The sequence below is a fragment of the Panicum virgatum genome, chromosome 8N (assembly GCF_016808335.1).
Source record: "Panicum virgatum strain AP13 chromosome 8N, P.virgatum_v5, whole genome shotgun sequence".
Lineage (NCBI taxonomy): Eukaryota > Viridiplantae > Streptophyta > Magnoliopsida > Poales > Poaceae > Panicum > Panicum virgatum.
In genome coordinates, this window is record NC_053152.1 from 2153593 (window position 1) to 2179824 (window position 26232).

Below are 26232 nucleotides of genomic sequence, written 5' to 3' on the forward strand. Positions count from 1 at the left end.
CCGACCGGCTCCGTTTACCGTTTAAACCGACCGTAAACTGTTTTCGCGAAAAAAATAGGAAAATGGGAAAACAAAATAGAAAACGGGCGGGAACGGGAACGGGAACGGTTGGGGTGTTTTCACGGTTCCCGTTTTCAGCCGGGAAAATTCCCGCGGGAATTCCCGTATTTGTCGTAGTCGGCTGTGTTACCTGTGTTGGAAACGTGAATTGTTGTTTGCATGTGTTCCAACGTGAATTGTGAATTCGTGATTCACTCTACCTGTGTTTCTTAGTTATACGAGTCTTGTTTCCATGTTATTTATGCATAGTTGTAATTATTTTATCGAGTTAAATGTTTGAAGTGGTTGTATGTATTTTCCCGTTTTGAGTTATCGATTCCCGATCGTAATCGGCATGCTCCCGACCGATTGATTCTGTTCCCGATATCCCGTAATACCGATTTCGTTTTACCGTCCGATTTTTCCGTTCCCGTTTCTGTTCACGACCAAAAAATACAGTTGCGAGAACGGTTGAGGGGTTTTCCCGACCGTTCCCGACCGTTTTCATCCCTAATGCTGAATGCATAGCTCTTCCAAATAAAAAAAAGTTCAAGTCGCGCCATACAGTCTTGAATTTCCCTTCCACGTCATCACACGGCCACAGCCCCCACAGCCTTTAAAGCGTGCTGAGCAAAGCGGACGGCTCGTGTCCCCTCGTCCCTGATCCGACGGCCAGCGCGGCCTCCGCTCGCCTTAAAGCGGAAGCGTCCTCTGCCTCTCCCGGGCCCTGCTCCGGCGGTTACCAGTCAGCCGGCTCTCTGCTCCGCCCCCGCAGCGCCGCCCGCCACCCTCGCCGTCGGGTCGCCACCGCGCCCACCAGCCGTGGCCGAGCTCATTCATTCATAACCCCCCTCAGTCCCCACCTCCCCCTCCCCCTCTCCCCTCCGACGCCAGGCCAGACCTCACGCATTGCACGCCGCGCCGCGCAGCAGATCGCGAGCTCCAGCTCCCCCCAAATGGTGAGCGCGTCCAGCCTGCTGCTCCCCTCCTCCGTGCGGGACCTCGCCTCCTGCGTCTCCGACGGCGCCGTCCGCGTCGCCTGCACCACGCCGGCGTCCACGCTCGCCGCCGCTCCCGCCGCGGGATCCTCCTCCTCGCCGCCGCCGGCCACCCTCTCCGTCGCCGTCTCCTACCGCGCCACCCCGCTCTCCCCGTCCTCGCTGCCGCTCCTCCTCCGCCTCACCTGGTCCCACTCCCCGCTCGGGGCCCCGACACTCTCCTTCGCCGGGCCCGCCGGCTCCTCCCCCGGCGTCCTCCTCCGCCGCCGCAAGGGCACCCGCTCCCTCCCCTCCGGCGACCAGCAGCACCCCCCGCTCGCCCTCTTCTGGGACCTCACCGCCGCCAAGTATGCCGCCGCGGCGCCGTCCCCCGAGCCGGTCTCCGGGTTCTACTTCGTCGCCGTCGCCAACGCGGAAGTCGTCCTGGCGGTCGGCGACCTCGCCGCCGAGTTCGTCAAGGCCAAGTTCGAGGGCCAGATCCCCAAGGCGCGGTTCCTCCCCGTCGCGCGCGCGGACCGCGTCGTGGCGGCGCCCAACGCGATGCACAGCGCGCGCGTCCGCTTCGCGGAGGGCGCGCCCGAGCACGAGGTCTGCGTCGGCTGCGCCACCACCGCCGGAGGCAGCGAGGAGCTCTGGGTCAGCGTCGACGGGAAGCGCGCCGTGCACGCGCGCCGGCTCCGCTGGAACTTCCGGGGCAACCAGACGGTCTTCGTCGACGGCGCCCCCGTCGACGTCCTGTGGGACCTGCACGGCTGGTGGTTCCGGGACCCGCCCGGGCGCGCCGTCGTCATGCTGCGCGCGAGGAGCGCGCTCGAGAGCAGGCTCTGGCTGGAGGAGGAGGCCGCCACGCCGGGCTTCGCGCTCGTCGTCCAGGCCATCAAGACGCCGCCTTGATGGATGCTCACTGCTTCAGCTCTCCCAAGAGGTCCCAATGCTGATGCTCGCTGCTTTGCTCCCCCTGGTTTCTGCTTGTCCTTTGACTTGGAAATTTGGTGGAATTTAGCAAATCCAAACCAAACCAAGATGGGAATGGTTGTGCTTACAGTTTAGGCTTGTAGATTCTAGTGTGCCAAATGGGTTTGAGAAGACACCATGAAAATGTGGTATACAAAGAGGAGAGGAGAGATTGCTTGTGTGTGGGATCATCTTCTTCTTCCTTTTGCTTTTTCCTCTTTTACTCAGTTAATTTTAGCTGTGTGCTCGTACATTTAACAGAGGATTATACTAAAACATATTAGAATGCGCCTGATCCAGCGTTTCTGCTGTGTGCAAAATGTCAGGTGGTGTACAAAAGCCGGCACTACGCTTTCCATAAATTTTTACCTCCATTGCTTCATTGCAATCAAATCACACGTCAGTTCTTTATGACACACTTGTGCTTCTATTTAGTTCCCAGGTACTGAATCCTGCAATCCACCACATGTTCACAGATACATGCAACCTATCGTATCACAGCTTTGTCTTTTGCCCTGCATAAGTCGACCAAATTCATTGCTGCTCTTTGGTCCTTGTAATTTCAACAGTCCCTGTCCCTGTCCTAATTTATCGCCACATGACTGTCTCTGTTTACAAAGTTTGACGGGGGTGTAGGTGTGATGATCCACTTGGTGTAGGCCCCAAGTCTGGCTTCTCCTAGCCAGTTTCTTCTCCTGTGAGAGCTTCACTTTCCTGCTGCTTCTCACGAGAGACGAGAGAATAGATTCTATCTGCCGCGTCCTTTGGTTTTGGTTTTCTCTCTGGAGTTTATCTGATACTCCCATGCCAAATTGGCATCAGGATAGCAGACGAAAGGGACTGATGGTGGTGTCACCCATCATGTGTGAGCATCATCATATCTGTTACTCTGTTTGCCAAGCAACCATGTTGCCACACATTTATTTTAAAAAAAAGAGAACATGTTGCAACACTAGGACAAATTTGCCACTTCTTTTTTTGTTTCTTGGTAAAGTTGCTACAACAGCGTGTAAATATATGTTGCTAAACATGCTTAAACATAAACACACATCGGATTACTTAGCAGTATCTTATCAAGAAACCAGTACAAGAAAAAGTCTTGAAGCTCCATATGTGAGATGAATGGATGATGGTTCTCGGCACGGCGCCGTCGGCGGCCATGGAATCTGGCCAACTTCATCGTGGTTCCTGAGCTGTGCCTTGATTTGGAGTTGGAGTCAGAGTTGAAGTTGGCCAAATGCAGTGTTGCTTTCAAGAGTTATTACTCACTGCTTTCAAGTTGTGCAACGTGTGGAGTGGTAATGGTGACATGATGATCCGTAGATGTCTGGATACAGATGGTGTGCTGAGTTTGCTTGCAGTGTTCTTGATTCTGTTTCAGATATGACCACTGGGCTTAAAATAACAGCCCTATCATTGATTCTTCACTGCAGCACGTCAGGAAAATCTGTTGGCAGTAGCGAGCATGAGCATCCTGGGAACTATGTTTTGATAAGGTTAAGGCTTGCAAGTCTGGTGAACCTCCCCGTTTATATGGGTTTGATCTGTGACTACCAGTGATTCTTCAGAAACTGAAAGCGACGACTTCAGCCTTTTCAGCTGATCACGCTGTTTTCAGTCTGGGTATTCTTGCTGGGGTCTACTCCAACTCTACAAGTAGCTAATCTTACTGGCTACATATGCCTATCATCGCCTCCCTGGTAATGAAAAACGTGCTCAGGCACGGTCACGAAAACATGTGTCTATCATCGCAAGAATGGTTCAATGGTCTCATCATGGCATTTTTATAGTAGTTGCAAATGTCATTTGTGATATGCCGTCCCCTCATTGTCTAGATGCGTCATAAGTTATGCAATGGCCACTAACTTTCCTGAATGACGATTGTGAAAGTATACCTCGCAGGTACGGTGGCCATTATGTAATTAGGAAGATCAGGATTATCATGACGCAGCAAAAAGAAAGTACAATGCGAAAGTAAACATCAAGATGTCCAGCCCATCATTCCCCAAAAGTCAGGCCAGGAAAGAGAGGACGCCAAAGATAAACGCAGCTCCTCTTCAGTTCTTCAGATGGAGTTTAAATTTTCCTCAAAAAAAAAGATGGAGTTTAAATGACAGCATGAATGCCTTCGTAGGAATGCATGCAGTGACTTGTTATTGTTTACAAATAAGTAATGTAGGAGTAACCACTGTGCTACCCAATGTTAGGGCGGCCACACCTGCTTTTGTCAAAGTTTAAGCAGTAGCCAGTACACAAATAAAGCTCCGGTTAGGGATCCATCAATTCATCATAAAACGCCGAAAAGAGGGAGAGAAACTACATGTGAGTGTACAGGCAGCTGCTACGGGAAAGATCACCAAAATTTATTCCAAAGATAACCAAACAGCAGGGACTCGAAAGGAGAGCTTCACCGTACAGCTACACTACACTAGATGATGTACTAGCCGGGAGGGAGGGATATATAGAACAAGCAGTAACAAGGAGTACGTCGATCTGGACGGTCTTAGCACGGACGCACGTAGTACGTCGATCTGGACCTGCTTCCTGAAAAGGCACCGTACAATGGCCGACAGAGGCTCATGCCGGAGTCGGTGGCTTGGCAATGACGCGACCACCTTCTCGAGTGCGGCCACGAACGTGGCGGCGTGCCTCTCTCGTGGCCCTGGCCCATGTAGCTGCCGCCTGCCGGTGAGGTCGGCGGCGCCGCGGGCCGCGGCGGAGGCGAAGGTTAGAGAGAAGACGTGCGTGACACCCTGCGTCAGCATCTCTGAAGAAGCCTGGAAGTGGCAGATACCTGAATGACTGAAAAGCTTGATTATACACATTCAGGCTTCTACTGCGTTTGTTCGAAAAAAAAAGGCTTCTACTGTGTTTACTACCACTCCAGCATGCAATGGAAAAGTCTTATTACACACAGAGTTGAGTACACATCATTGAGCTTCACAGAAGGAAAACAAAATGGTAACTCATGAGTAATGTGTACCACGCACTACCACCCGAAGGAATTCACCATGTCCATCTCGGCCACAAGTAGCTGAATGGCTGAACAAAAGCTTGCCCAACACATTCAGCCGTGTACTAGGTGTCACGGCTTCAGCATGCAGTGCACTGTAGTAAGCTTCACGAAAGGAAGACAAGAAGAAGGGACGGGGAAGGCAAAGATCATCGCAGTTTACCACTAGAAGGAGTTGACCGTACGTGTCCATCTAGGCGACAAGGTCGGTCATGCCTCATCCCTGAACTTCACCAGGCACCCTATGGCGCACTCCGATCCAAAACCAAATGCTGAAAGCTCTCCCGGCCCCCTCCTCTTCCAGTGGCTTTGGCCTGTTCGATTGGCTGGCCGACCAGCCCACAAGAGCTTGGAAGGAGCTTGAAAGAGGTGCCGCTTGAAGCCACCTCCATCCGATCTGCCTTGTGCCTTCCTGTCAATATTGTAGCGTCTCTCCGCTTGCAAGCCCAATGGATAAGGAAGTCCAAAGCATTTCGGCACCTAAAAAAACCCAACTTTCGACCCATTCGAATATTGCCCATTTGATATTATTATCCATATAACTGTACATCGGACCGACTCAGCTTGCACGGCCTATTCGACCACTTGAAAGGCCCACCTGTCCTCGTTGCAGGGTCTCCCCCTTGCACGGCTGTGTCATCAGATTTGACACAACTAGACAGCCCTAGTTTCATGTTCCATGTAAATCGATCTAATAGTTTTTGCTCCTCCTTTAGTTGGACCATTGGTTCGTCGGATTGCTTCTCTAGCGGTTCGAATCTGTAAAAGTCGGTCTGTTTTTTGGGTGCTGGAAAGTTTGATGGTTTTTGTTGCCCCTCTGAGATATGGGTTTTGCTAGATGGTTTGCTGGGTTGGATTCTATGTCTATTAATTCTTCATGAATCTAGCTAGGTCAAATCTAGGTCAGCTCCCCATTGATCCTCGTTACAATGGAATCTGCGTTGTGTTAGGATCTCTAGAGAACCGAATTGCAGCTGACCGTACATGTTAAACTAATTCTTCCTTCTGGGTATTAAAAAGTTTGATTTTCTTCTACAACTTTTGAGGTATTTGACTTTTGGTGGTTTATTTCCAATTGTAGTTAATTTTATTTATTATAGTTCTTCCTGAACCTAGGTCAAACCGCTATGTTTTCCCACTGTTAGATCTCAATATGATCCGTACCGACCAGGCTAGGACTTGGTTTTCTTGGATTCTTCGTGGGACTTTGCTTTTTTCTGCGTGGGACTGAATCTTTTGTGGTTCATTTGCAAGAGGGTTGGACTTGCAATCCATTGATGGTTTTTTAGGCTCTATCGCTTTTCTGTGTATAAGTCCTAGGCAACTGATTTTAACAGCTGATATGGTAACAATGAAAATAGCTCCATCTTTAGTGCGATTGTATGAGCAAATGCCAGAACTGAAATATGTCATTGCTACAGCTGCCTGTATACACTGGGGGAATGTTTAGTATGAATTCCTATATTGTTCGAGGAGTTGATAAGTTATCTTGTGGATGTCTACCTGCCAGGTTGCCTGCCTAAACCAGAGGCCTGTATAGATGCCCTAACAAAACTTCTTAAGAAGATATCGCGAGAAATAGTTGAGGATCAAATCAACAAAATTTTTCTATCACTACTACAGAATAGGCCTTTGTTCCAGGTCATTTATCCCGGTTACCTTTGGGCCTGGGACAAAAGGTGGCTTTTGTCCCGGGTCCAAAGGCTAGCCGGGCCAGCGGGGGGGGGGGGGGGGGACAGGGGCCTTTTGTCCCGGGTGGAGCCACCAACCCGGACAAAAGGCCCCCCCATTTTGTCCCGGTTGGTGGCTCCACCCGGGACAAAAGGTCCAACCCCTTTTATCCCGGTTGGTAACACCAACCCGGACAAAGGTGTTATCAATCCGGACAAAAGGCCCCTCCACGTGATAGTTCAAAAGGGAGTTATTCTTTACTGAGTCACATGTACTACTTAGTTGAGTTGGCAAGGAAGCCATGCGCTAGGCAATAGGTCTTGGGTTCCAATCCCGCAGGGCGCAAATATTTTTTAGCGCGAGGGACATTTTGTCCCGGTTCTACCACCCGGGACAAAAGCCTCCAGCGCTTTTGTCCCGGCGGCCGAATCCCGGTTCCAAAACCGGGACAAATAGCCCTTTGGAACCGGGACAAATGGCCCGATCTGTAGTAGTGTATTGTCTTTAATTGGACGGGAAAATCCAATTAACAGCCTCGACTCATCCTAGCTTGTCTGAAATCTAGCTTCCCTTCAGCCAATTCTTTCGCTAGTATCTTTGTACAAAGTTTATGAATGTTTCAACGTTGATCCTTATGAAATTATAAAAGTAAAGGCTGTATATTTTAGTGTAATGCTGGCGATTTTACTTGAAAGTGAGAAACTAACAAGTATCAAGTTGGTCCATCACTTGTTTATTGTTAGATTTAGCCTTTTGAGGATGAGTGAGGTTTACATCTTTTCTCTGTCGGATCAACAAGCATCAACAGACATAAGACTTGCATTAGTTGTTCTGTGATAGTTTTGCAACATTGCCTAGTTTGTGACCCACATTGACCCTCTTTAATTCTGCTTCAGCATTGGAAAGATGTTGGCAACTAAAAGGTGTGGTGATAGTCTTACAAGAAGCTCAGATGAGAGTAAAAGAACCAGGTCATTGGTTTCAGGTCTGACTGCTAGTTCGTCCTTCTTTTTAAATGTATTTTTACAGCTCCTTTTGAGCATTCACAGCTGATCTGCTTTCTTTACTAGGTGACTCAAATTGGTACCCTGATGAAGGTATCTGGAGTGGCCTGGGTAAAGAAGGTGTTTTGAGATTGTCCAGAAGTGTTGTCTCGCTTGCTTTGTCAGATGGTGATAATGCGCTTATGCTCTTTTACTTGTCAAAATATGTGTTTGAACATCATTAGTCATGTATGATAAATTATGATGTTGTGCAGGGGATACAGTGCTATTTTCGTGCTCTGGCATAGCTATAAAATTCATGATGAATGGTACAAGGTTTCTGACTTCAGCAAGTTTGGTTCGAGCTTTCGAGAGTTATAAAGACAAAAACCATAATAACCTTAAGGTTTGTGCTGCCAATGATCAGTTACTAATCTTGCTCGTTTACATATGATATTTTTTGATCATTCTGTACTTTCCTTTGCTTTATCTTTTAGATTGAAGTGCGCCATGAAGGAAAAGTCGCCACTGGATTTCTGAAGGAATCTGATTTGGACCTTGAGATTGCTATTGTCCACGTCGATTCCTCCTTTGATGTTCTTCCCGTATTTCTCTATCATTGGAGTCAATTTATGCTGTATTGCGATGTAGTATCATTAGGGCGTGACACATCAGGCAAATTAATGGCCATAACTGGGAAGCTTACTCGTGATTGGAGTGGATTTAATGAAAGTGAATATCTTATGTTCTCTTCTTGTAAATTATCTGAGGTACACTTCCATTGTATTTTCAGAGTTGAAATATGTTTTTGTTACTATATGCACTGAACTATGTCGCATTTGACTACACTGTGCTAACTTTGGCTGCTAATGTCTTCTGAATTGTTGAGTACGATTGAATGGATTTGGTGTTGTTAGCTTTGTAACAGAAGTATATTTCAATGATATTATATGTTTCTAAGTATATTTAAACACTATTAATTATACATTAGCAATGAATTTTGTATCATGAGATTTTGTATATATAATTATATATGGATTATGAATGAGATATGTGGTTAAATTTTGCACAAGACAATTGCAGTGACACATAAATGTTCCATATCCCTTTATTTTGTTTGTGTAACCCTTAACCCTTGTTTCTTGTCACATATCATCCCAGGTTTGGGAAGGTGGCCCTCTTTTTAGTTACAGTGGGGAGTTTGTTGGCATGAACCTTGTTCCAAGTATGAAAAAATCATTTTTCTTGCCCACGAGTTTGATTATTGAACGGCTGCAGCATTTCTGGACATCTCTGGAAAGGAATGCATTTCTGACACGGGTAAAAGAGTTAAAGAAATTGAGGTATGTCTTAAAATATTCTCAATTTGCTTATTTAAATTTGTCTTCTAACTGGTCACCCACTCTCACGGTCTCACCTATCCTGCTTCCCCATTCCTTGCATGAGGATATGATGTAAGTAGGTGAAGAACGCGCTCCGCCGCGTAGGAAAAAAATATGGAAGGAAACTGAAAAAGAAAAATTGTCGCCGCCAATGCCATCGCTTCGACACCAGCGTTCGAATCTGCCGCCCGCTCCATGCCGTCACCCGGATCTGCCGGCCGCTGCACCGCCTCGACGCTGCTGCCCGGATCCGCCGCCCGCCGATCCACCTCGACGCCGCTGGACCGGATCCGCCGCCCATTGCTTCGTCTCGACGTCGCCGGCCAAGATCCGCCATCTGCGCCCTCCACGGCGGGCGGAGGGCGGCGCGCTGAGGCGCCATGGGGAGGGGCGATGGTAGCATCCTGGAGGGAGAGGGGAGGCGACGGCGTGGAGACAGCAAAGGGGAGGGATGGAGGGCGGTGACTGCCGGGAGGGGGTGGGATGGAGGCCGGGGAGGGAGGGGGCATGTTGCGATGGGGAGGATGGAGAGGGCGGGTTTTTTTTTTTTGCAAAAAAAATACGGACGGCGGGTTCGAATATCAAAACTTGAAGGGTCTATTTGCGAAAAAACCAAGGAACGACGTGGATCGATCTCGCGCGACGGATCGGACGGCCAGCGTTGCGCTACTTTTCTCTAGGGACACGTGTCGCTCCGTGGACAGCTGGGTGCTCCCAGGCCTCCCTCTCCATGGTGTATAGTATATAACATATCTGTCTCGTATGTGAGGCTTATTGAATTTGAAATATCCTTTTATTTTCTGCTGTCTTCTCTCTCTCTCTCTCTGAAAAAGTGTGTTTTGTAGTAGTATTAAATGTTCGCCCGTCATAACAACATTCCTGTGCCGAAGTTGAAGGCGTTGTGCTGTATGTTGATGTTCTTCCACATGTGTTTTTTTCTGCAACCTTCTTTTGTAACATTCCACAGGGTTGGAGAACTGACAGATGATACCCAGGACTCACAACCTGAAGGTGAGTACAGAGCCACTCAGATCACTTAAAATATTGTTCATCATTGTTTGTAAGGTTTTTACAAGTGGTGCCCATTAGCTTTTTTATTTGTACTTATATAAACCTCTAGCCATAAATCCATGCATGGTGTTGTTGACTTTGTATAGCTTTTGAGGTATAACTTTGCCTACTATTTTCTATTAAAATATTATATATTAAAGGTTGACCCGATTTTGGTCAAACTGCCAAGTGTTAGTGACTGGAGGTAGCATTGTAGCACTAGCATTCTGCCCTACTTAGCTTATTTTAGCTCTTTTTTTTAAAAAAATTGCATAGTGCAATTAGTGCGTTGCTTTGTTAACATAAATTACTACACACATATGTCTATATAAATCCATCCACTGAAGATCTGGGTTTGAGGTTGGCATACCAACACCACCATTGACTATTTAGTTATTGCACACATTGTCTATGGGTAGAAATCATTGATACCATGTGGCGCCAGGTGCTCCGAACAAGGATCATCTAGAAGTGGTGGGCTATCCCAAGCCAACTGGCACCGGTAGTAAGTCATTTCTTTTCTACTCCCTCCGTTCCAAATTATAAGTCATTCCAAGAATCTTGGAGAGTCAAACCATCTCAATATTTGACCAAAATTATAGAGAAAAACGTAAAAATTTAGGACATCAAATATGTATACTATGAAAATATAACTAACAAAGAATTTAATGATACTTAATTGATATCGTAAATGTTATTATCTTGTTGTATAAATTTGGTCAAACTCGGAAAAGTTTGACTCTCCAAGATTCTTGGAATGACTTACAATTTGGAACGGATGGAGTATTTTACTTCTCTTAACTGAACTATGCCCTTTTAACAATTCGCTTTGGGACTGTTTTAAATAGATTAGGAGCTATTTCAGCCAAAGTGTGTCCATCCAGCCACCTATCCTTCCAGAACAAAATTTCCTCCCCATTTCCAACTATAGTATCAACTGCCACATCAAAGAGGGCCTTTGCTTTAGGAGGAACTTCAACAGGAAGACCAGCCCAAGGTCTATCCGGGTTTGTTTTTTGATCCCACAGCCAACGCATTAAACAGCGGACTGTAGCTCAGGCCTTGCAAAATAGGAGTTGGGTCCATGACATCAAGGGAGCCCTTACCGTAGAAGTGTTGGTCGATTACCTTCTCATATGGGATATGGTGGATGGTGTTGTTCTACAACAAAATGTGGCTGATCATTACAAGTGGAAGCTAACACAGCATGGTTCATATAGCAGCAAATCTGCTTATGAGGCTTTCTTTATGGGATCCATCAAGTTCGGTCCGTGGAAGAGAGTATGGAAAACTTGGGCCCCACCACGTTGTAGGTTCTTCATCTGGTTGGTGCTCCATAACAGGGTCTGGACTGCTGATCGTCTAGCCAGGAGAAATCTACCCCATCCGGAGGCTTGCCCTTTTGTGACCAGGAGGAGGAAACAATAATTCATCTACTGATAGGGTGCGTTTTTGCTCGTGAGGTTTGGACTATAATCCTGCACCATCTAGGTGTGTTGCATCTGGCGCCACAGCCTTCGAATGTTCGCTTTTCAAGCTAGTGGAGGAAAAGTGTTGCTGCAGCTCCAAGAGAAGCTCGCAAGGGCCTTAATTCCTTAATAATCTTGGTGGCTTGGGAGTTATGGAAACATCATAATGCTTGTGTTTTTGAAAAGAAGAGGCCAAGTATACAGGATGTTCTTAGGTCTGTTAGTATGGAAGGGGGCCTTTGGTGTTCAGCTGGGGCTTCCCGGTTACATCAGTTGGTGTCTAGGTCATTGACCTCCTTGGCCTAAGCTGGAGGTCGTTGGGTCATTTCCATCATAACGTGTGGTGCGAATGTAATTGGTTGTAAGCGGCACTTTCATTGGTGCCGGGTGTGGTCTGTCTAGACCTTTATTTTTTTTCTACCTTAATGAAATGACGCACAGCTCTCCTGCGTGGTTCGAGAAAAAATCTATGCCCTTTTGCAGTTCTTCAGTACCTGTAACAACTATGCATCTTTGACCAGGTGGAATGAAATTGGTTTATACTTTTGAAGAGTGTTTTGGTGATGTTTACCGTGATGGTATCTGGAAGAAACTTGGTAAAAGATTTTGTCGAAAGATATGTCGAAGTGTTGTCTCCCTTGCTTCATTTACCGGCGATTATTCAGTTTAATGCCTCTTTCTACTTCATTTTTGAATTTGGTTATCACTTGCAAATGATCAAAATAATATGTGCAGGAGATACAAGGTATTTTGCATGTTGTGGAATTTTTATTGACTGGGATGGTAAATGCCGAGACAATGAATGCCAGATTATTCTGACTTCGGCGAGCTTAGTTAGAAATCCTGATTATCCCTATGATGATGGAGACAAGACTGTTGAAGGATTGAGGGTTGGTGCTCCTAGTTATTTTGTGCTCCTAGTTATGATGGAGACAAGACAGCTCATTATATCATTCGCAGATCGAAGTGCGTCTTCCGAGCAACAGACGAAGAGAAGGGACGTTAATACATTACAATTTGCAATACAATGTTGCTTTAGTCAGTGTCCAAGAATTATGTGCTGTCCCTCTAGCCATTTCTAAACATGGGTCACTAATTTGTTCTTCTAAGTTAGTAGCTGCTGTTGGGCGTTGCTTCAAATCAAATGATTTGATGGCTTCAAGTGGGCAACTGGTTCCCTCCTGGTCGGGTCCATTTGATTGCAAAAAGCTTCATTACTCTACATGTCGTATCACTAAGGTATTGTTGCATTTTCTTTCGTACTCTTTCACGAATTTTAACTTGTCTTGACAAATGACAACTTCTCAATCTAACCTGGCTAGGCCGGGATTGGAGGGCCCCTTGTTGATTATGATGGGAATTTTATTGGCATGAACTTTTATGATCCAAAAATGGGCACCCCGTTTCTGTTTTGTGATGTTGTTGTTGATATCCTGGATTGTTTTAAGAAAAGGTATGTCCAGATTTCATTTGCCCATTTAATTGCTCATCATTGAAGTGTTCATTAGATTTGTACCTAGCTATAAGTTTAGCATGCATATTCTGTTTATCTAAGTAAAACAGGTTCTAATATTCTATTCAATCTATTCTTGTTTGATAGGACTGGTGCTGAAATTGACAGTTTCCGTGTTGACGGAGATGACACTGTTTTTATGAACAGGTATGACGAGATATTCCTTTACTAATGACTGCGATTACAATGTTTTGCATAAACTTGGCCTCATTACATTGTGGGGAAACTATTGAATGACAGCTGCCCAGTGCCTCCTCCATATTGGAGGTGTCCAGGTGATCCGGATGGTTACAGCGAATATGAGCGTAAAGTCCTAGCCAGCGGCCGCAAGTTTGAATACTATGATGGGCGGCTGGTGAAACTTGCTCGAGTTGGCTTTCATACTTTTTGTAAGACTGAACAATCTATTACTATTTATTGTTCCTGGAGTCTACAGAGTTTGTAAGCTTGTAAGGACTTGGTTGGTGTACACTTAGTGTTTATTTGTTGGTTGGTGTCTGCTTGTTATCGAGTGAAAATGAGCTGTCGTGGCCTTTACTGCAACAAGCATGATGTGTATCTGAACCGTAGCAATGAGACGATCCGTTGCTGTAGCTGTGCTTGCTCTGATGCAGTGCTGCCGCAGCTGCTGGTTTGAACAAATCTGGGATGAGTCATCGCCGCGACATGGGACGGTGCGTGGGCAGCCATCTGCTGCTCCTGCTCTTCAGCATCTGTGGAGGTCCCTCCAAGATTGGGTTTGCTTTCCATCAGAGATTTCATCATAGTAGCAGGGATCTGATCTTGTGGCCGTGGATCAGGGTTTTTCAGCACACTGATGGATCATAGTAGCATAGAATTCCCAGTTAGACGCTGACAAGATTGGCAGCAGGTCCTCGTTCTGTTCCGGAAGAACTTTCACTTGCGTACCTAATCTCCTGCATCAGCAGCTAATCTCCTGCATCCCCAGAGAAGCGTGTTCATGTCAAATGCTTTTGTCAGTTTGTTCTCCAGTACAGAAAGCATGTCAGTGTCAAATGCTATCATCACATGGGACTAATCAAGATTTACTTCATCCTATTTGCTCGTGCCATCATCACTACGGCTACGGCAGTTGTAACAATGTACTGCTGCTGTAACAATCATCTCTCTGTGGGCTAGGGCTACCACAAAATGTGACAAGTCTTTGGATGCAATTAGCTATTTTGAGTATCATTGGAAAAAAGGGCTCTCTTTTGTTTTCTCCAGCAAGAAACCTGAATGATTTCTCATATTTACAACAAACCTCTCAAAGCTAACCTCCAGCAAGCAGTCATCCACTATTGCAGATGTTTCAAATTTCACAGGAACTTCGCCCTGCAGTTCTGTGCAGAACAGAGACGCCAAAGCCCAATGCAGCTGCTATTTGCAGGGCCCTAGCTGGGTAGATCTGTCTGCCTGCTTCCTTACTGTTTGACTGTTATTTTCAGGTGTGGGGTCAACTTCAGACAATGGCATGCTGTTAGCCCCATCCACTGATGGGGCAGATGCCACCTGATTCTCCTGGTCGGGCTCATGTCTAGGAGCCTCCGATGCCCTGGATGAATGTCCTGTGCTGACAAATAGCCAGCGACACGGATCCGATCTTGACGATTCAGGAGAGCTTGGAGGGCTTATCGCTAGGCTGGGTAGTGGAGGAGGTGCAGTGTGTTCGCTATCAGGCTTATCAAGCCATGAGGTTCTACAGACTGGGCAGGTTGAGTTCTGCTCTAACCACAAATCTATACAGGCCATGTGGAAATCATGGCGGCAGTAAGGAAGAGTGCGTAGCACATCTTTCTCTTCGTATTCCGCAAGACAGATGATGCACCTGCCAAAAATGATGTAAACAGTTCAGTGACCAGGTTTAGCGCCATCAAAGACTGTTGCTAAAGAATAGCAACAGGAAACAGAAATGACAATCAGAATATATCAGCAGAATGGACAACAACAATATGTCACCATTGTCACTTCGATGCCAGAAATGGATGCTGGGCATAGTTACTATTCTTTCAGAATGGAAACACTATATGCCTTTGTTTGGAACTGTTTTCCCTCCATGTTTAATAATCAGATGGCTTGTTGTTCTCATGTAACCACAGCATAGCAATAAAAAACTAAAGGCACATAGATATGACGAAAATTTCAAACACATGTTTCGTGTTCATGGATGGAAAGAAAGTATCCATGCAACCAGGTTATGCAATAAAATACTAGTCCTGTTTCAACAGGTACCACAGGTGAGGTTGGTCTACTTGATAAAAGATGCCTCATCATTCCTCTTAATCATCTTATTCAGGAACAGTTAAACTGATATATCCAAATTTGATGTGATTGATCAAGTACTATCCAGTAACAATGCAAGCTAAGGGACCTAATGTTTCAGATAAGCCCGTGGCTCTTTCCATCGTGCAAGCAAGATTGGTTGGACTAGCCCACTTTTCAGTGGGTGTTAATGTCCAGCATAGTGCAGTAATGGAAGCACTGGTACTAAATAATCGCACAGTTCTCTATTTAGGCACCAAAATCCTCAAGGACAACTTCTTTTGTACTGAAAATGTAATCAACATCCTCAATGACAATCTTTTCAGTGCCAAAAGGCTACCTCCTAACATGGTGGTGCATCATGATTGTTCAGTAACATTAAGCAAGCACAGACATAGCATGATGGAAAATGTAAGAAAGCACCTAATTTAGTAAAAAATCAGTTAATATTTTGACATTAACTAATGGCAAGCAACGTGAATCATGATTTCTCCTTGTGTTTGTTTCAGTTATTAAAAACACTGAAGACATCACTTCCCTTTGATGAGGACCCAGTAGAACCTGTGTTACCTTATTTACCGGCTACAGTCTAATCAAGTTTCATGCTCAGCCACCAGGAACAGAACCTTTTCACATACCCAAACAACCCCTACTTAAAAACGGGAGTTCAAGTATGCTCGACAAACATAACAGTACTACTAGACGAACATCACCACATGAACCCAACTGAGCGCTGATAGTGAGAGCCCCATGACTGCGGCATCCCGATCCCCAATCTGCAATCTAATTTAAGCTCCTGGCTGCAGCATCCTGACCCCAACCACCGAGAGATCCTACCAGCAGAAACGTGCTTGATCGGGCATGACGGTTCCGTTCGAACTGCAAGTTCCCTCTGGCGAACTCGCCCACCGGCAAGGCAAGTAACCAATCGGACCCCCTACGCGAACTCAGGGCGACGCGGTAGATTCGAAGCTTACAGTGCACGGGACGCTACAGTAGGTGAGGGGGTGGCGTGCAGGCACAGATTGGGATCGCCGGTTGCCAACCCAGAGCAACCGAGGCGACGGATCGCGATCGGCGCGGGGAAACGAAGACGAAAATGAAAAAAAGGAGGTGCTGGTACTTACTGGGAATCGGCGTCGGAGGAGCAGTCGGAGCCGCGCGGGCCATCGCCACCGGCGGCGAAGGCGCGGGTGGGGAAGGCGGCGACCGCGGCGGGATCGAGCCCCCCGCCCCCGCCGCCGCCGGGCCCCGCGGGGTGGCGGGCGGCGGCGAAGGAGTAGTGGTGCGCGGCGGCGGCGGAGCAGCGCGCAGGCGAGGCGGGAGCAGACGAAGGCGATGAGGAGGACGCTGCAGCAGAACCCCGCGAGCGCGAGCGCCATGCTCGACGACAACACGCCGGACCCCATCGCGAGCCGCCCCCACCGAGGAGGAGGAGGAGCCGAGACGCTGGGGGGCGTCAGGGTCAGGCGCCGTGCCGTCGCGCGCCCGCCGCCGCTGGCGCTGGGCCCCGGTGCGCCCCCATTGCCTGCCTGCCTGCCCGCGGCGTCCCTGCGCTGCGTTGCGTCTGGCTTTGGTGGGAGCGGTGGCCGCGGAAGGAAGGGGATCCCCTCCCCTCCCCGCCCGCCGCCTTTTTCTGTGGCTGTTGCGCTGGGGAACGGATCGGGACGGGAGGAGAAGCGGTGGGGGATGCCGCGATGCCCAACCACTCTCTCTCCTCTGCTCTGCTAGTGCGGTGCGGTGCATGGGAGAGAGGACGACGCGATGGATAGTGACGTGTACGACGGTGGCGACGTTCCAAAAGCGGGTGGAGATGGTGACGTGGAAGCGCATCGGATAAAAAATGTTCAGATTAGGATAAGGTAATAAGGCAATGTCATTGGAGATGCAGGGTATCGATCCCCGTACCTCTCGCATGCTAAGCGAGCGCTCTACCATCTGAGCTACATCCCCGAACGGGTGGCACGCCTGTGGAGTACTTCTTGTAGACAAGCCAAGGAGATGCGTTCCATTCAGGATCGAGGTGTCGCTGGAACGCGTGGATTTCATAGGAAATCTCAAACCCTTTTGTGAAACCCTCGTGGATTATCTTGGGTTCTTTGCTGACTTGCTAGCACTAGTAAGTAGATGTAGATACAAGGCGTTGCCCCAACTCGTTCTTCGTCGCAAATGTATGGTAGAGATGGGTGCAGTGATGCAGTTTATTTGTCTGAAAAGTGAAAACCCGGATCATTGCCGGCGCCCATTGATAGCTGACTGCCAGTCATCCATAGCACAGCTTCTCGTCGTGTAGTTCGTCCATGAGCCGTTGGGCCGGCTCCCACTGATCCCTGAAGACACTGTTTTTTTTTTCACGCCAAACAATTCAGACTGCTTGGAATCTGGCGGTGGCCGCCCGACGCGACGTGACGAACAGAGGCGACGGAAACAGAGTGCAGAAAGAAAAAGATGGGAGTCCGAGAGGCGACGCGAGACACCAACTGATTCAGGACACAGCAACTGGTTTTGCTGTTGCTTGTTTGCCTTTTTAGTTGGATCCAGACCAAAATAGAACAGGCAAGAAATATGTGCTCAACAAACAATACGACTGTGAATTAAGCTACTAATACGCAACAATTTTTCAGGTCTGCCTGTACTAGTTGTTTTGTTCTTTATACAGGACAAAATGAAGCGGTGCAAAGACTACATTTTGAGTTGTGTGTACTTGTAGCATCAATGCTCGTTACAGTTCTTTTTGGACTACAAATACGACAGCAAGTAGTCTGAACTGAAGAATTTCTGAATTTGTATTGCTATCCTCCTCATCAGATATTCAGATCTACACCAATGCCCGTTAAGAACTCTCTTTGGACTACCAATGCAGACAACATCAGTATCAAAAAAGTGCGACAACATGTAGTCTGAACTGAAGTACTGGTGGAGTTAACCTTTTCATCATTAGATATTCAAATCTACGCTATGTGCAATGTAAGGTCTTACTGGAGATCAAGACAATGAAATATGATGAACCATGTACTTTAGAGAGAGGTTTTAGAGTTCAGTTCATGTGAACAGACTGAATATTACAACAATGAAGGTTCTAACTTCTTCCTGCTTGCGCTCTGAATATCTTTGGTGTTCCATTTTCATTATTTTTTGGTTTACCTGCGTTGTTTCAAGTACTTGAGGTTCAGTAGCAAACAGTTTCTGGTACGGATTTCTGAATATTCCTATTTACTGAAAACTTTGAATGTCGCAATGTTTGAACCAGCATCTTAGACTAATTCATGTCTCCTGAACCCAGAGTAAAAACAACAAACAAGTAACTGCAAGTCACTTGCTGTATATTCTCTCCCTACGTGTGTTACCTCGAGCTATTGCAAAATTGAAATACAAGAACGTTGAAAGCAAAAATAAAAACTGATCGAAACTTGGGTCGCCATCCCATTCTCTTCAGAATTCTGCCAAGAACATAGTGTCTCTTTCCTTTGTGCTGCTCTTGGCAACCGGGTCCTTGTGTTTGTTCAAGAAAGACTTGTCGATTTCTTTAAGCTGAGTGCCTGAGTGTAACAATTGTCAATAAAAAAATATAAAAAGTAGTCCTTTTGAAACATGGAATCTGAAGGATAAATGGAGGGTAAATGAAACAAACTTCTGTAAAAATGAAACAAACTTCTGTGACTGCACCTAGTAGTAAGCCCAACAATATGCAGTACTTTTCCTTTGAGTAGCATATAAGTTGAGGGCATAAGGTAAATTTATTTGATTGCACACATACCCATGAAGGCCATGCAACACCATAAAGTAAGGCCTGGAATTGTTTTGGCATAAATCAGTAGAGAAAGACATCAAATTAGTGTATCAAATATATTAGTAAAAGCAGAGTAAAAATTCCAGTTAAATAACTTACTACTTACATAAGCAATGGAGGCGAGTATTGAAATACATAAGATGCCTTTTTCACCAATTATGTGGACCAAAATCTGCAGTTTGAAAACATTACCAAAAAGTCCAATTAATTAACTAGACAATATGCCACGTGACATATTTATTCCACTTAAATTGATAAAAAATAAAGGCTTGAAGGAACACTTGAGAAAAGATCGAACCAACACCTACCACCATTAGAATTTCTGAGAACTGATTCTTATCAAAGCCAAATACTGACTTTAGATAATACTAAAAAAGAAAAGGTAATCCAATAAGTGAGAAAAAAATACCATTAGGACGTCGCTAATGGCAATCATGGCCAATTTATAGAAGAAAGCAACATATGAGATTCGCCTATGTGTTTCACTATAAACACAGAAAGAAAAGAAAGTAACAAAACATGGCATTAGTGGTTCTCATGAAGTCAGTGTTGAGTAGTCTATCCATTTATACATTTTTCTTTTTAGATCTCTAGAGAAATTTTAAAAATTTAGATTATTTTCTAGCAAAGTGATGATCATAAGAAGTACAAACTGGTTAAATGGAAAACATTATGCAGACCAAAGGTCAAGGTGGATTAGCAATTCAGGACCTTGATGTACAGAATAAATTTCTATTAAGTGAATTAGTTTCAAGCTTTTAAACGATGATTGGGTGGCAACAACTTCGTAGGAAAAAAACAAGAGATGAAATTATTGCTGGAGTGTAGTGGACATTGGGTGATTCAACTTTTTAGTTTTGCCTTAGATTGAAAAGTGGGACCCAAATCATCTTTTGGGAAGATACATGGCTTGCTAGATGCACAAATATGAATTAAATAATACCCCTCTTGTATGTTATAGTGACCATGAAACATGGAATAGGATCCATGTTTTAAAGTGCATTCCCTTTAGTTTCTCCTTTTGCAGGGCTATTATTAACAGAAAAGCCAAAAATATGGAATGAAGGGCATTTCTTCACTTTAATTACTAGTAAGATTATTCAACAATCTCCACATAAGAATGGTTTATTTGAAAGTCAAATCTATGCATGGCTGAGTGCGCGACTCATATAGATGCTGAAATAAATACATTCTTTTAAAAAAAGAGCAATACAAACTCCTACTGATTTACTAGTCAGTTCTCATTGTATCATCAAGATGCCGAAGGGCAGTAATCAAACTCCCTTCTTATGCAATCTATCTGTTGTCATGTTTTTTCCTTTAATCCTTCATGAACAAATTTTGAGATCTGATACGAAAAGTGTTAATATTGATGCTTCATAAATCATTTGACACTTCGAGTCATTGTGTGCTAGACTATATCCGATCCGATGCATAATAACACGTAAGCAAGTAGATCAATTGTCGGCCGTTTCTAGAACCGACACAACAGAAAAGAATGAGTTGGAGACCATGCACAATGAATAATTCATCCATTCCAGGACATCAAGAGAACTTCTTGGACATCATCAGAAAAGGGATAGGCAATAGCACCACAGGAATTCATAGAAAGTAAAATACTGCAATCTAATTCTAACATTTAATGTGGTATGGTTGCTCAAAAACACCTGACAACTCCATTTTCTGCTGTAAATTTTCCAGCAGCTATGGTATTGCCTCCTGCTGAAAAGCTGGAATGCTGAAATACACCTCTCTATTTCTGGATGGATAAATCAGGTTGTACAAATAGATTTAGTAGTGCTAAACTTAATGTAACAAAATGAGACATAAGATATTGTTTCAGCAGAAATGCAAGTTCAAAGACCTTGTACGAGTAGAAAAGTTACCTTCCCAGCATAGAGCCTTTTTGCTGCGCTCATAATTAAAATCCATTTAGTCCCTTTAGGACCTTGGCTTGGATCAAGTGGTTCTCCATACTGTTTATGTATAATCATTCCCTCACTAATGATGTGTTCATAGTGCTTATGCTCTTGCTGCAAGAAATTGTAGGAATGTTAGAGCTAGGAACCATGTGGGAGGTTTTATATCAAGAAAATAAAAACAGAGGAGAGCTTGGGCACCCATAATCACCAACATACCGGAAGGATCACTTCTGGCACGCATCACAGTAGGTGCCTACTATAACTGCTGATACTGAACTCCCTGTAATGTTATTTTCTGCTGATGTCTGAATAAACAACGCCTTTGACAGGATGAGGAGAGTTTGGAAATCGAGCTGAAGGCAAAAGTGGAAGGGCTGAACAGACACTCATTTGCACTGATTCAGAATTCAGAAGACACACTGGCTGAAGCAGACAAGAAATCCATTGCAAACCAAGAGTTGGAGGAAGTGGCACACAGAACATGGCCGATGTATACTTCAGCACTTGATATGAGATACATACATACATGTATCGTCTGTACGTGCTGAGAGTCTGAATGTGCCGCTGGCCCATCAGAGTGTTACAATTTTATCCTGCCATTCTGAATGGCCGCATGCGTGGGTCTGCTCTCTTTCTCGGGGTGGAAATGTGGAATACGGTGGCTACAAAATTATCCTGCCATTCTGATGAAGAATGCCTGTTTTCGTCATCAATCACAAACCATGCCCATGGCTCGGAAGTCTCCCCGATGAGCAATAATTCGTTCAGAAAGGAGCTACCTCCTGCCATTGTGCGTATGATTTGTGCAGAGACTAGGACAACAAGATTACATTGTTAGTTTTGTTTGCCATGGCACTCGATCTCCTGCACTTTTTCTTACTATTATTAGCAAGCAAAGCATGCGTGCATTAACAAGTGGGCCCGCCCATGGCGGCGCCTCTAAAACTCCCAACTCTCTCTTTCTTTCTGCACTCTGTTTGCGTTCCTCCTCGCCGCCTCTGTTCGTCACGTCGCGTCGTGCGGCCACCGCCCGGCCCAGCGGCACCTGACGCCCACCGCCCCACCAGCCAACGCATAAACCGCCGCCGGTAGCACTCCGATTCCATCCCTCGCCCTCTCCACGCCGCAGCACGCGCTGCCTCGCCGCCCCCACCGACCGAGCCGCCACACCCGACCCGCCAGCCGTGTTGTACCCCATCGGCATGTCCCGCCGCGTGCGCGACCGATGCTTGGAGCTGGAGCGCTTCATCGCCCGCTGCTTCCACTCGGGAAGCCTCGGCCTCGACGACGCCGTCAAGCTGTTCGAAGAATTGCTCCTTGTCGGCAGACCCGCCTCGGTTCGCGCCTTCACCAAGCTCCTCACCGTCGTCTCTCGCGCCCAGGGAAGGGGCTCCTCAACCTCTGCGCTCGTCGTCTCCCTCTTCAACCGGATGGTCCGTGCCTCCCCAAATAAGGTAGTTGTAGCTCCCGACCTGCACACCTACAGCATCATCATCCGCAGCTTTTGTAGCATGGGCTGCTTGGAGCTCAGTTTCGCCGCCTTTGGTCTCGTCATTAAGACGGGTTTTAGGGTGAATGCTGCAGTCATCAGCCCGCTTCTCAAAGGTCTCTGTGACGGAAAGAGGGTGGGTGAGGCCATGGAGATATTGAGCCGGCGAATGCCCGAGTTTGGCTGTATGCTAGATGTATTGTCATACAACATAGTTCTAAAGGGTTTCTGCAATGAAAGGAGAGCTGAGGAGGCACTTGAGCTGCTCCGCATGATGGCAGATGATGGAGGTGGTGGCTGCCCGCCAGATGTTGTGTCATATAACACCGTCATCAATGGCTTGTTTAGAGACGGCCAGGTGGACAAAGCTTACAACCTATTTCATGAAATGGATAACTGGGGGATTTTTCCGACTGTTGTGACCTACAACACAGTTCTAAAGGGTTTATGCAACGAAAAGAGAGCTGCGGAGGCTCTTGAGCTGCTTCGCATGATGGCAGATGATGGAGGTGGCTGCCCACCAAATGATGTGTCGTACACCACCGTCATCAATGGCTTATTTAGAGATGGCCATGTGGATAGAGCTTACAGCCTATTTCGTGAAATGGATGACCGGGGGATTTCGCCAACTGTTGTGACCTACACCACAGTCATTGATGGTCTGTGCAAAGCTCAAGAAGTTGACAAGGCTGAGGGTGTCCTTCAGCAGATGATTAATAAAGGTGTCAAGCCAAGTATTCAAACATATACTTGTCTGATCCATGGATATTGCTCTTCAGGACAGGGGAAAGAGGTGGTTAGAATGCTCAAAGAAATGTCCGCACATGGTCATAAACCAGATGTTGTCACTTGTAGTTTGCTGCTGGATTACCATTGCAAGAGTGGAAGATGCTTAGAGGCTAGAAAGATGTTTGATTATATGATTGAAAAGGGCATAAAACCTAATATAACTACATATAGCACTCTGCTTCATGGGTATGCTACCAAAGGAGCTCTTTCTGATGTGCATGGCCTCTTGGATTTGATGACAGGAAATGGTATTTCACCTGATCATCACACCTTCAATATAATTCTCTGGGCGTATACTAAAGGTGGTATGATAAATGAGGCAATGCATATCTTTGGCCAAATGAGGCAGCATGGGTTGAGCCCTGATGCGGTCAGCTATGGAACATTAATAGATGCACTTTGCAAGTTGGGAAGAGTGGACGAGGCTATGCTTAAATTCAATCAGATGATCCATGAAGGGCTGACTCCTGATATCGTTGTTTTTACCTCACTAGTTTATGGACTGTGCACTATTGACAAGTGGGAGAAGGCCGAGGAATTATTTTCTGAAATGCTGAATCAAGGGATCCATCCCGATGCCAGGTTCATCAACACTATAATGTGTAACCTTTGCAGAGAAGGACGGGTAAAGGAAGCTCAGACTCTCCTTGACTTAATGGTAGGTGTAGGTGTGAGACCTGATGTTATCTCGTATAATACATTAATTGATGGCTACTGCTTAGCTGGTAGGATGAAGGAAGCTATGAAGTTGCTTGATGATATGGTCCGAGTTGGCTTGAAACCAGATGGCTTTTCTTATAATACTTTGCTTCATGGCTATAGTAGAGCTGGCAGGATAGATGGTGCGGTTAGACTATTCAGAGAAATGTTAAGCAATGAAGTTAGGCCTAATATTGTCACTTATAACACGGTACTTCATGGTTTATTTCGGTCTGGGAAGTTTCCTGAAGCAAAAGAACTCTATCTCAATATGATCAAAAGTGGAATGCAGCTGAACATTTACACGTACAACATAATTCTGAATGGTCTTTGCAAAAATAACTGTGTTGAAGAGGCATTTGAAATATTTCAGAGTCTATGTTCTAAGGGTTCTCAACTTGACATCATTACCTTCAGCATTATGATTGATGCTTTGCTCAAAACTGGCAGAAAGGAAGATGCCATGGATATGTTCGCTGCTATCTCTGACCATGGTTTAGTTCCGGATGTTGGGACCTATCGCTTAATGATACAAAATCTCATAAAAGAAGGGTTGCTAGAAGAGTCTGACAATTTGTTTTTAGCAATGGAAAAGAGTGGATGCACTCCAACCTCATCTATGCTAAATTCGCTTGTTAGGAGGCTGTTGCATAGAGGTGAGATAAAGAGGGCTGGGGCTTACCTCTCTAAAATTGAAGAGATGAACTTCACGCTTGAGGCATCCACTACTTCCTTGCTAATATCAGTTTTCTCGAGGGAGGAGTGTCAGCACCATGCGATGTCCCTGCCTGAAAAGTATCATTTTCTTGTGTATCTCAATAAATGAGTGTTGTGTTAAATGAATCAAATTCTCAACTGTGCTGACACATTTAAATGGAACATGTTAATTTGTTGAAGTGATTATTCATGTCTCGTGCTCTATTTTGTTGTTCCATTTGTTTTTGTCTAGAGAATTGCTGTTGTTTTTGGTGCAGTTAAGTGTTTATCTCCAGGTAAAATTACCTTTTGTGCGGTCCAATTTAGCTGTGGAGGTTTGGAAAAAATCTAGTATCTTCTCCATTGCTTGCTAGTGCTATATATACACATTACATACATGGGCTGGGCTCTAGGCCCAATAAACTCAACACTACCCAACACTCCCCCTCAAGATGGGCGATAGATATCTATCATCCCCATCTTGTTACATGCTGACTCACACTCCTTTGATCCTAAACCTTTGGTTAGACAATCTGCAATCTGTTCTCCAGATGCTACATAGTTCAACGATATAATATTACCATCTAGTTTTTCCTTGATAAAGAAACGATCGATCTCAACATGTTTGGTCCTGTCATGTTGAACAGGGTTGTTGGCAATGTTAAGAGCCGACTTGTTATCACAATGCAACCTTGACGAACCTCTCCTCATCACTTTCAGTTCAGATAAAAGGTTTCTAACCCATAAGATCTCACAAACACCTTGTGCCATGGCTCTGTATTCAGCTTCAGCAGTTGATCGAGATACAACCGATTGTTTCTTGCTTCTCCATGACACCAAGTTTCCTCCAACAAACACACAATATCCTGATGTTGATCGCCTATCATCATGGCAGCTTGCCCAATCGGCATCACAATATCCCTCAACATTCAGATGGCCATGACTTCTGAACATGAGTCCCTTTCCAGGACTATTTTTTAAATATCTTAGTATCCGGTAAACTGCCTCCAAATGCCCGCTACTTGGATCATGCATATATCTACTCACAACGCTAACAACATATGCAATATCAGGCCTAGTGTGACAGAGATATATAAGTCTTCCAACCAATCTTTGATATCTCTCTTTGTTCACTGGATCTCCAGATTCAGCAGACAACTTATGATTTGGATCGATGGGTGTTGATACAGGCCGGCATGCAAGAATGTGAGTCTCACTTAGTAAGTCTAGAACATATTTCCTTTGTGAGAGAAATATGCCTTTTTGAGATCGAGCAACTTCAATACCAAGAAAGTACTTAAGTTGACCGAGATCCTTGACCTCAAATTTCTCTGCATTTAATTTTGTTGCTTGTTTGTGAAGATACCCTGTACTCATGGTGATAAAATATATGATCTGGGCCTCTTGATCCTTGAGGTGATTCCTATAATTTAAGCTGCGAACTGATCTTTTTCCTTGTGAATTAAGTACAATATGAGGGGAAGAAACGTTGGTGGTGAGCTGAGTACAATTG

General features: G+C 45.6%; 5 protein-coding genes, 1 non-coding gene and 1 pseudogene across 7 annotated transcripts; 4 read left to right on the forward strand and 3 right to left on the reverse strand.

The window, feature by feature from the left end:
- Window positions 1-724: 724 nt before the first annotated feature.
- On the forward strand, window positions 725-2295 carry LOC120684355. The gene has a single exon (XM_039966221.1). The coding sequence runs from the start codon at window positions 996-998 to the stop codon at window positions 1929-1931; it is 936 nt and encodes a 311-aa protein (XP_039822155.1). The 5' UTR covers window positions 725-995; the 3' UTR covers window positions 1932-2295.
- Window positions 2296-7528: 5233 nt separating this feature from the next.
- Window positions 7529-12229, forward strand: LOC120686572. Its single transcript, XM_039968786.1, has 8 exons — window positions 7529-7660; window positions 7746-7847; window positions 7934-8064; window positions 8156-8428; window positions 8820-9001; window positions 10008-10051; window positions 10536-10595; window positions 12081-12229. Exons 1-8 carry the CDS (start codon window positions 7582-7584, stop codon window positions 12227-12229), a joined length of 1020 nt encoding a protein of 339 aa, XP_039824720.1. The 5' UTR covers window positions 7529-7581.
- Window positions 12230-12291: 62 nt separating this feature from the next.
- Window positions 12292-13517, forward strand: LOC120686573. The gene is made up of 6 exons (XM_039968787.1): window positions 12292-12449; window positions 12520-12798; window positions 12882-13012; window positions 13160-13219; window positions 13313-13442; window positions 13509-13517. Exons 2-6 carry the CDS (start codon window positions 12712-12714, stop codon window positions 13515-13517), a joined length of 417 nt encoding a protein of 138 aa, XP_039824721.1. The 5' UTR covers window positions 12292-12449; window positions 12520-12711.
- Window positions 13456-17026, reverse strand: LOC120685554 (annotated as a pseudogene). The gene is made up of 2 exons (XR_005679632.1): window positions 16462-17026; window positions 13456-14900 (listed from the first exon to the last, which is right to left on the reverse strand). The product of XR_005679632.1 is annotated as an RING-H2 finger protein ATL80-like (transcript).
- Window positions 17027-17214: 188 nt separating this feature from the next.
- Window positions 17215-17287, reverse strand: TRNAA-AGC. The gene has a single exon. It is a non-coding gene; the product is annotated as a tRNA-Ala (tRNA).
- Window positions 17288-18417: 1130 nt separating this feature from the next.
- LOC120686650 lies at window positions 18418-21135 on the reverse strand. The gene is made up of 5 exons (XM_039968858.1): window positions 21011-21135; window positions 20792-20883; window positions 19231-19296; window positions 19001-19124; window positions 18418-18873 (listed from the first exon to the last, which is right to left on the reverse strand). Exons 1-5 carry the CDS (start codon window positions 21054-21056, stop codon window positions 18767-18769), a joined length of 435 nt encoding a protein of 144 aa, XP_039824792.1. The 5' UTR covers window positions 21057-21135; the 3' UTR covers window positions 18418-18766.
- Window positions 21136-22198: 1063 nt separating this feature from the next.
- Window positions 22199-24928, forward strand: LOC120686649 (protein Rf1, mitochondrial-like). Its single transcript, XM_039968857.1, has one exon. The coding sequence runs from the start codon at window positions 22249-22251 to the stop codon at window positions 24847-24849; it is 2601 nt and encodes an 866-aa protein (XP_039824791.1). The 5' UTR covers window positions 22199-22248; the 3' UTR covers window positions 24850-24928.
- The last annotated feature ends 1304 nt before the right edge of the window (window positions 24929-26232 follow it).

Coding starts and splice junctions, on each gene's coding strand:
- LOC120686649 (XM_039968857.1), top strand. CDS start 22,249: ATGTCCCGCCGCGTGCGCGACCGATGCTTGGAGCTGGAGCGCTTCATC.
- LOC120684355 (XM_039966221.1), top strand. CDS start 996: ATGGTGAGCGCGTCCAGCCTGCTGCTCCCCTCCTCCGTGCGGGACCTC.
- LOC120686573 (XM_039968787.1), top strand. CDS start 12,712: ATGGCTTCAAGTGGGCAACTGGTTCCCTCCTGGTCGGGTCCATTTGAT. Junction 12,799..12,881: donor CTACATGTCGTATCACTAAG/GTATTGTTGCAT, acceptor TAACCTGGCTAG/GCCGGGATTGGAGGGCCCCT. Junction 13,220..13,312: donor GACACTGTTTTTATGAACAG/GTATGACGAGAT, acceptor ATTGAATGACAG/CTGCCCAGTGCCTCCTCCAT.
- LOC120686650 (XM_039968858.1), bottom strand. CDS start 21,056: ATGGATTTTAATTATGAGCGCAGCAAAAAGGCTCTATGCTGGGAAG. Junction 19,125..19,230: donor TACTCGCCTCCATTGCTTAT/GTAAGTAGTAAG, acceptor AAACAATTCCAG/GCCTTACTTTATGGTGTTGC. Junction 18,874..19,000: donor ATTGTTGGGCTTACTACTAG/GTGCAGTCACAG, acceptor TGTTACACTCAG/GCACTCAGCTTAAAGAAATC.
- LOC120686572 (XM_039968786.1), top strand. CDS start 7,582: ATGTTGGCAACTAAAAGGTGTGGTGATAGTCTTACAAGAAGCTCAGAT. Junction 10,052..10,535: donor CCAGGACTCACAACCTGAAG/GTGAGTACAGAG, acceptor ATGTGGCGCCAG/GTGCTCCGAACAAGGATCAT. Junction 10,596..12,080: donor CAAGCCAACTGGCACCGGTA/GTAAGTCATTTC, acceptor ATCTTTGACCAG/GTGGAATGAAATTGGTTTAT.